Source organism: Myxocyprinus asiaticus, chromosome 23, assembly GCF_019703515.2.
Source record: "Myxocyprinus asiaticus isolate MX2 ecotype Aquarium Trade chromosome 23, UBuf_Myxa_2, whole genome shotgun sequence".
Lineage (NCBI taxonomy): Eukaryota > Metazoa > Chordata > Actinopteri > Cypriniformes > Catostomidae > Myxocyprinus > Myxocyprinus asiaticus.
Genome location: NC_059366.1, coordinates 45820182 through 45830000, shown reverse-complemented (window position 1 = coordinate 45830000; position 9819 = coordinate 45820182). Strand labels below are relative to the sequence as shown.

Sequence of the window (9819 nt, the reverse complement as noted above, 5' to 3'; positions counted from 1 at the left end):
GTTGTGTTCGTTTTATGCTAACACATTTTGTGTTCCCGGTCAAAAATGACCGGCCCACTAAGATTGTTTATAAATCTCTCATATTGCATATATTATCACAAGATATTGAATTAGATCTTTTTATCAAGTTTCTTTTAGTAATTATGGTTTTGTACTCCTTTTTTGAAAATATTCTTATATTATATATATATATTTATTGATAGAATGATTAATTTAACTGAGCTTATACCGGGCCAGTGGGGACACTCCCTACGGAAAACAAAATAATAATAATAATAATAATTACAGAATAAATTAATAATCACTTGCATGATCTGAACAAAATAGGTGTCATTGTAAGCTTAGAATCTGGACTTTAAAATGCATATAGCTGATCTTACCAATTCTTAAATAATGCTTTTTAATTTGCTGACAAATAAGAACTGTTTCATTCTCATCATTTGCAAATTTGTTATGAAAACAATTATATTCAGAGTTGATAAAACCACAAAAAAGATGAGATAGCCATGTGTTAGATATCGTTGGAAAGGTCTCAATTTGTAGAATGCAATGAGCAAATTTGTTTCACTCGGAGGCCAAACTGCAGTGAGTATTAGTGTATGAAATCCCCACAGACACACATAAATATAATAAACAGAAGTGTCTTTTTGTCACGTTTTCCCTTATTACTTCCTGAAACATACATATATCATAGACAATGATGTATCGTAATTTATAGCAGACTATCCCGATTCAAACGAGCCCAAACGCAACATAATATTATGAGGAGATCTTGAGATATTCCTCAAAGAGTGTACATGGAAAGACAATGCACAAGAGGGCGCTCAACACACATTGTGTGTGTGTGTGCCCATGTCTGTGGATTTTGTGTGTGCAAACACACATCCACATATGTGCTCATCTAAAGGATTGGGAACACTTAATATTTCTGTATTTTGTAGTCTAATCCATTGATTTCCAATGGCAGGTCATTTCTGACCAGGAACACAACAAGTGTAACAAAGTTAATATATTTAATATATGTAATAATATAAATATATTTAAAGAAAATGATCCAATTGTTTTTGTATTTTCAGATACCATATGTGAACAAAGTCAAGGAATTTTATTCCAATTGGATTAAGTAAAAAAAAAAATAAAAAAAACGTTGTCCGGGTCAAAATGACCAGAACACAACATAAGGGTTAAAAAAGGTTTACATCGATAGTAGTTTTGTGAAATATGTCTTAATTGATGTATCCTCACATTAGATGAAGACTCCAGTCATGTCAGTAACCCATTAAAAGTTGTTTAATTTTACATTGAGTGGGTCGCCCCCTCATGGGCGTTGCCATGTTGACAGCACACGACATTGTGTCAGGCAATTGACTGAGTTACTACCACTAATAATGACAATAATAGTAACATGTTTACTTTATATAGCGCTTTCAGCCAATGCTCAAACATGAAAGTGCATGCACCCAAAACAAGCAAACCAAACAATATAAAAACAAACACAATATTACTTACTAAAAATAACATCAGAGCCAGAGTCAACAATGACTGAATATCCGTATGGTATAATCCATACTGTTTTTACTGTCCCACACAGCCAAAGTGAAGTATAAAAAATGACTATCCGAATTACTGCAGACTTGTTTGCATTTCTGAAATGAGAACACCTTATGTAATGGTTCATAAACAACATTTTCATTCAAGCGCACAGATGTTCTGTTTCTCAACTCGGCATTACAAATCATGTTTTGTGAAGTTCTCATTCAGTTTGTTGCATGTTAGCATAAGGTATCTCTACCCAGACTATACACATCAGTATTCTCTATGAGATTCTCTTTATCATCAGATTTGTGTCAGACAGATTTCACCTGGTTTGCTGCACATTTGATGGAGAAAGAATAATTATTATTGTAGGCTGTGTAATGCATAAGGTGTCGGATATGATGGATATCAGCTCTGCTGATCAGTAAAGCATCTGATAAATGAAAAGTAAATATAGCAATGGACAGCAAGCAGGATGCAACACTTTGTGGCGACCACCAACAATCATTTGCATTTTCCTTTGCACACTAAAGGAAAAACTCAATGCATAAGATGATACGTTACTATTTCATAAGGATTTCACCTAGTGGAAACACCGGTTTGGTCCACTAAAACACGTGTGTTTTAAGGTTATTGAAAGCAAATCTGTTCTGATCAATAAAGGTATCAATCTCTCTCTCTCTCAGGGTCACATGTTCTCGTTAGGCTCCACCCTCTCGGCGGCGCTGGATTATGTCATTGATGATGAGCTACAGGTGGAGTTGAGTTCAGAGAGCAGATGTTTACTGAAGCAGATGCAGAGCGAGAAACCGGACGATAGACCCCAACTTCAGGTTTTTCAAGAGTTATAGACTGACATTATATATTCAGACTACTCTGCAGGGATATATCGGCAACATTTGCATAAAAAATATTTACATTAACCATACACTGAAGTCTTACAGCACATGTATTGTGTTAGACAAGAAATTTTTAAAAATAACCAGTTGTGCATTTGGGGCATTGACAAATAAGGTTGTCTGAGACGACCTTAAATGTTTTTCATTTCGGTTCGTTCTGATCAAAAACGGTATTTTTTCATTCCGGTTCTGAAGGTCCTCAGCCTCCTTTCCAAATGGTTACCGGTTAGAACAAAATAAATGAACGGTTAATAGCGTTCTTTTTAAAGTGACAGTACTTTGCACTAAGGGGTGGGTGAAATACCAGATCTCACAAGAGAAACAAGCGAACTGTTCTGGAAAAACAAGCCAAAAATAAACTACTTGCATCACCAAAATAAGCGAAAACAAGCCATTAAATATTTTCCTGTGTGGTGGATTTATCAGCTTAGAAATCATAATTAGCATACAGTTAATTAACAGTTACACTGGCGGCCAAAAGTTTGGAATAATGTACAGATTTTGCTCTTATGGAAAGAAATTGGTACTTTTATTCACCAAAGTGGCATTCAGCTGATCACAATGTATAGTCAGGACATTAATAATGTGAACAATTACTATTACAATTTCACTTAAACTACTTCAAAGAGTTCTCATCAAAAAATCCTCCACATGCAGCAATGACAGCTTTGACAGATCCTTGTTATTCCAGCTGTCAGTTTGTCCAGATACTCAGGTGACATTTCACCCCACACTTCCTGTAGCACCTGTCATAGATGTGTCTGTCTTGTCGGGCACTTCTCACGCACCTTACAGTCTAGCTGATCCCACAAAAGCTCAATGGGATTAAGATCCATAACACTCTTTTCCAATTATCTGTTGTCCAATGTCTGTGTTTCTTTACCCACTCGAACCTTTTCTTTTTGTTTTTCTGTTTCAAAAGTGGCTTTTTCTTTGCAATTCTTCCCATAAGGCCTGCACCCCTGAGTCTTACTGTTGTACATGAAACTGGTGTTGAGCGGGTAGAATTCAATGAAGCTGTCAGCTGAGGACATGTGAGGTGTCTATTTCTCAAACTAGAGACTCTGATGTACTTATCCTCTTGTTTAGTTGTACATCTGGTCTTCCACATCTCTTTCTGTCCTTGTTAGAGCCAGTTGTTCTTTGTCTTTGAAGACTGTAGTGTACACCTTTGTATGAAATCTTCAAGCATTGTATAGCCTTCATTCCTCAAAACAATGATTGAATGATGAGTTTCTAGAGAAAGCTGTTTCTTTTTTGCCATTTTTGACCTAATATTGACCTTAAGACATGCCAGTCTATTGCATACTGTGGCAACTCAAAAACAAACACAAAGACAATGTTAAGCTTCATTTAATGAACCAAATATCTTTCAGCTGTGTTTGATATAATGGCAAGTGATTTTCTAGTACCAAATGATCAATTTTGCATGATTACTGAAGGATAAGGTGTTGGAGTGATGGCTGCTGTCTAGATTTGATCAAAAATGACTTTTTCAAATAGTGATGGTGCTGTTTTTTACATTTTTAATGTCCTGACTATACATTGTGATCAGCTGAATGCCACTTTGGTGAATTAAAGTACCAATTTCCTTCCGAAACAGCAAAATCTGTACATTATTCCAAACATTTGGCTGCCAGTGTAAGTATAATTTAACCCGACAGCATCAAATCTGTATGAATGCATCATATATAACAATAATTCAGTGAAGAAACAACTGAGAAATGTACTTTTACCTCTAATAATGTTTTCCTTGTATCAGGATTAGTCATGCATGTACAGTATATGTAGTAATTATACAGAGTTGTTAAAAATCTTCATTCACAGAATACAGCATCCACAACAGGCGATTAGTCAATGAAATGTGTGATGCAGCAGTTTCCTTCAGGATCAAATAACGTTTCATTTTTTTCAGGCAACATGAAGTGGTGTTGTTCCATTAATTTACTGTGATAACCCCTTTGACCTTTAGTTACATGAGAAAATATCAGGATGAAATTAACCGGTTATAACCGGTTACCAGCATTTAAAAATAACGTTTTCACTCCGGAACAATTGAAAATCACTTTGTTTCCATTTTCGGTTACATTCTGCAAAAATGCATTCATTTTTGGTTTTCGTTCCTTGAACCATTTTTAGTCCCTGGATGTGAGTGTACATGACTGTAGAGCCGAGGAGGGTGGGGCTGGGCTGGAATGAGACACACCCGGTCCCCAATCAGCCTGATGGGGCGCGCGAGGGATAAAGGCGGCCGGGGACGACAGTTCGAGAGAGAGAGAGAATTACAGGCAGCTGTACTGTGTGTTTTTGGTTGTGTGTTTTGTTTAAATTGTTTATTAAATTATTATTTAAGTTGTCAAGCCGGTTCTCGCCTCCTCCTTTCCACTGAACCCCCTTACACTGGTGCCGAAACCCGGGAAGGAGGAGGGATTCCCGTCGCAGAGTCCTCGACACTGCTGTCCACCCAGGGGAGCGCCGCTGCCGTCCGACGGGGGACGGAGTAGCCCGACCACCCGGACGCGGGGAACGACCGTTGTCCACGAGGCGAGTGGGGACGGGACTCCCCGACCGCCTGGAGCGAGGGAGCCGCTGCCAGGGGCGGAGGAGTGCCCTGCCGTCCCCCGGGAGGGGCGTTCTGTCCGCTGGGGGTCGGAGGTCTGACTCCGGTCCGCCCGGGGAGGAGCGGCTGCAGTCCGCCTGAGAGGGTGGAGTAGTGATCGAGGACCACGCGACGGCGCATCAGAGAACCGGTGAGTTTCTTTTTTCTCTCTCTCTCTGTCGCTCCATGTTGGCCTTTCCCTCGCCATTTTGTTTTGTTGTTTTTCCCCTCCTGTCTCCTCCCAGGTCGAGGAAGGCGGGGATGACCCGCCGGCAGTCGGGGCGTAAGGCATGCCCCCCGGAAAGGAAGGGTGGGGGATGTACGTCATGCCGGGGGCTCCCCGGCCTGAGGCAACACCGGGAGGAGTGTAGAGCCGAGGAGGGCGGGGCCGGGCTGGAATGAGACACACCCGGTCCCCAATCAGCCTGATGGGGCGCACAAGGGATAAAGGCGGCCGGGGATGACAGTTCGAGAGAGAGAGAATTGCAGGCAGCTGTACTGTGTGTTTTTGGTTGTGTGTTTTGTTTAAATTGTTTATTAAATTATTATTTAAGTTGTCAAGCTTAAATTTCTTAGGGTTACTCGTGTGTGGAGGCTTCATGCTATTCTCTGCGACATCCATGCACAACTCACCACGTACCCCACTGAGAGAAAGAACCACATTATTGCGACCACGAGGGGGTTACCCCATGTGACTCTACCCTCCCTAGCAACCGGGCCAATTTGGTTGCTTAGGAGACCTGGCTGGAGTCACTCAGCACGCCCTGGATTCGAACTCACAACTCCAGGGGTGATAGTCAGCATCTTTACTCACTGAGATACCCAGACCCCCATGGTCATCTCTGTTTAATGTTTTGCTTTATTTTTTGTTATATGATACAGAATGGCGACCTGCAAGTTGGTTATGCCAACTGACCTTGAAAAACAGTTTTTCAAATATTAATAATATTAGAAAAATTTAAATGTTTCACTGCTTATTTTTATTAAATATTATAAAAAATATATTCCAAACTACTTATACCAACTCCCCCCCCCCCACTATCCCAGAAGAGAATGATTGTAAAATGTATATGCATACAGTATATTCACTAAAAGTTAAACAGTAGTTCACCCAAAAATGAAAATTCTCTCATCATTTTCTCACCCTCATGCTATCCCAGATGTGTATGACTTGCTTTCTTCTGCAGAACACAAATGAAGATTTTTAGAAGAAAATTTCAGCTCTGTAGGTCCATACAATGCAAGTGAATGGTGGCCAGAACTTTGTAGCTCCAAGAAGCACATAAATGCAGCATAAAAGTGATCCATATGTAGAGGTACACAGCTGATAGATGCAATGTGCAATGTATAAACCTCATTCTCCTGACCTCAAGAGGTGCACTAGCGACTAACGCTGGAGGCTGTAGCCTTTAGCCTCCTTGTTAGCACACCCGCCTCCCATGCCAGAGATGCCGGTTCGAGTCCCGTACGGAGCGGGTAGAACAGGAGTGTAACACATACAACTCCAGTCGTCTAATCCATGTCTTCAGAAGCCACCCAATTGGTTTTGGGTGAAAACAGACTAAAATATAACTACCTTTTTCACTGTACATCTTGCCACTGCGGTCTCTAGGGATGATCATGTTTTCAAGCTCGATGACACTTCCTAGTGCTTGATGCATACAGAGCGTTAGATGGTACTATAGGAAGTGTAATCCATCTTGAAATCACGATCGCCAAGGAGACTGCTGTGTTTAGATTTATAGTCTAACTCAAAACCGATTGGATCACTTCAGAAGACATGGATTAAACCACTGGAGTCTTATGGGTTACTTTTATGCTGCTTTATGTGCTTTTTTGTTTGATGGTTGTGACATCACAAATAACATTCATATTAATTAGGTTAATTATGCACAGATAATTTCAAATAATCTTACCATTTGGATAAATAGTCATTCTTGATGAGTGATTCTTGATTTCCCATTTGCTCCAATAAATATTTTATCTGCCCTAATTCAGCTTTTAATTTTAATAAACAAAAATTGCATCTGTACGTCAGTGGATTTATACCATGAGAGGAGGCACATCTTTTCCATTTTGCTTTGCGAATTAACTGGAGAGGAGCGCAAGCGAGTAGAGGGCACGTCTGTGTGCACGAGAGAACATCGCTGCCCGCTGTCACTCAACGCCACTGATAACAGTCTCAACGAACGAGCAACTCCTGCTAAAGAACTGGAGATATTTGTTCTTCATTAGACATTTACCTGACAAAAGCTATTTCAAAAAGTGGTGAGGACATAATTGGCAAAGGCAAAAGCTAGCAGGGACATGTCCCACCCATAAATGACGCCTACGGTTACAATACTTTCCTAGTTTAATATTCAAAGTCAACTATCAGTAAAAATCCAGTTTTCTTTCTTTGTATAATTGATACAGTATGTCTGAATAATAATCTTTTTTTTTTCTATCTCCCACAGGATGTTCTCTCTCACGCGGAGGCTGTACTCGATAATGTCTCACCCACAGCCGTCTGCCGAAAACTCTCTGCCATTGGCCGAAGAGTTCTGTCTATTGAATCTTTTCAAGGTATGATTAGACCACACGATTGATGTATAATACTGTCTTGAGTGACATTTGATCTGGGCTAGTTAAAGACGCATGCTACCCTTCTGACAAGTTACCAGTTTAAAGGCCAAAGTATATTTTGGTTATCCGTGTTACTGATCGCTCCGTGCAAATTTTGTCATCAGCACAGTCTTCGTGGACCGTCCACAGGTGGCCCAGACACACGAAGAGTCCTCATCTGTGCCATCATTTTTGTATATATATATACTGTACTATCAGCCGATTAATCAGTTATCAGCTGTCTTTCTTCTGCTTTCCATATTGCTTATAAACAACCAGCTAAATCAAGCAATTCTGTGATTTGGCAAATAAAGACAGCCATTTGGCTCTTACATGTTTCAGTTTAGGAGCCAGTGGCTCCATAGCCATTTTTTAGTCTGGTACCCTTTGACCATTATCATTTTCTATCTTGGCTTGATGCTGATCTAGAATGAACTACTTTGGATTAAAACATCTGCTAAGGAACCACTTAGTATCCTATATATATATATATCTTTCTAATCATTTACAGATGGATGGGAGAAATCTAATCAACCATTTCTGGAATACAAAACCTCAAGATCGAACTCTGTGGAGAACCACACAAGCGATCGTATCATGATGAGAAACCTCTCCTCTGATTCATATGATGGAGAGGAGCTGCTGTTGAAGCACAGAGGTCTGGTCTGCAATGGTTCCTCGTGGTCTGGAGGTTCAGCCAGCCTCAGAGAAGATGAACCTTTTCCAGACAGTAGGTCTCAGAATAGTTCTCCAGTGCACAGGAGGAACCAGGGGAAGAGGCCCGGGACAGCAAGGAGAGCCTTGAACCGCTCTTGCTCCGTCCCAGATTCAAACAACCCTCCGGCGTTCAGTACTCCAGCGCACACACCCATCAGCATGCTGGTAGCGGATTTATCTGACATCATAGAGGAGGAGAGCGTGGTGTCCGGCTGGAACCGGAGGCTGCATCGGGTCAAACCGAAGCAGATGATGGGGGACACAGCTTTAGAATCAGGGGAGGAGGAATCAGGTGTCCCGTCTGTGGATGTGACGGTCTGCACACCTGAATCTGGTGTGCATGAGACTGATCAGAGCGACGATATAGATGTTCAAACCTCATCGCTTGTAAAAGACGAGGACACTTGTGCAGACACTGACCTGTGCGGTTCAAACCATGTGAACAAAAGTATGTTGTGTCTCGATAAGGACTCTCTGAGTGAGGCAAGTATTGTATGTACAGTGAACCCAAAATGTTTTGGAGATATATTGCAGTGACATTAAAAGCATTTTGCATTTTGAGTGGCTTAAGTCAGGTGGTGTTGGGCTTCGGGGGCTTAAACCCCTGATGTATTATTCCAAGCCCCTGATCTTATCTGTAATGAAAAGCAATGGCCGCTGGCTGTGGTTGATTATCACTTGCGCATTCATTCCATTCATTGCAGGAATGATCGTCAGCTGGGTTTTAAAGCCCTCGCATTTATATCCAGCTGTTGAACACTACCTGTTCCGGCCAGTAGGTCCAACTGTTGTCACTTGGCAGGTTTCAACAAACCATCATTGTTTCAAGAGCTGTTGAATAATTATGTCTAACTTCTATGCTTAATAATTGTTCACAGTTTGCAATGTGACCTGATAAGTGTATAGTTTGAACTTTGACATTATTTGGGTGAAATTAATTAACTTTATTCAATGAAATATGTTATAAATGTATATATATATATAAATACACGTACATTGTGAAGGACCACTGTTCTTGACAATTATGAAGGGCTAGATATTAGAAATATTTTATCTAGGTTTGATAAAGCCAGCTAGGTAGCTGCGTGATAATCCCTGATAATCAGTTACTTTACATTAGGGTTAGGTTAGGGCAAATGTTGGGCAAATCAGTTGTTTCTACTTGATCTCAGCAAGCTAGCTAACGCATTCATGAAGCCATAGTTATATCAGAGATTAGTTGGCTTGCTTGATGCACCTCAGTTAAGTAACCACTTTGTCAGGGGGGGCCTGGGTAGTTGAGCAAGTAAACAAGTAAGCGCTGACTACCACACCTGGAGTCGCGAGTTTGAATCCAGGGCGTGCTGAGTGACTCCAGTTTGGCTTCCTAAGCAACCAAATTGGCCCGGTTGCTAGGAAGGGTAGAGTCACGTTGGGGTAACCTCCTCGTGGTCGCTATAATGTGGTTCTCGCTCTCGGTGGGGT

General features: G+C 40.8%; 1 protein-coding gene across 3 annotated transcripts in view; it reads left to right on the top strand.

Annotated features, from left to right (window-relative positions):
• The window catches only part of LOC127414355 (kinase non-catalytic C-lobe domain-containing protein 1), a 79663-nt gene that overhangs the window by 9538 nt on the left and 60306 nt on the right, over positions 1 to 9819 (top strand). For 2 of the 3 annotated variants that reach the window (XM_051652327.1, XM_051652324.1), the window contains exons 4-6: positions 2223 to 2369; positions 7491 to 7599; positions 8150 to 8838. In XM_051652327.1, coding sequence (XP_051508287.1) covers positions 2223 to 2369; positions 7491 to 7599; positions 8150 to 8838 — 945 coding nt within the window. The remainder of the gene's footprint in view (positions 1 to 2222; positions 2370 to 7490; positions 7600 to 8149; positions 8839 to 9819) is intronic. The other variant, XM_051652328.1, reaches the window with a different exon arrangement.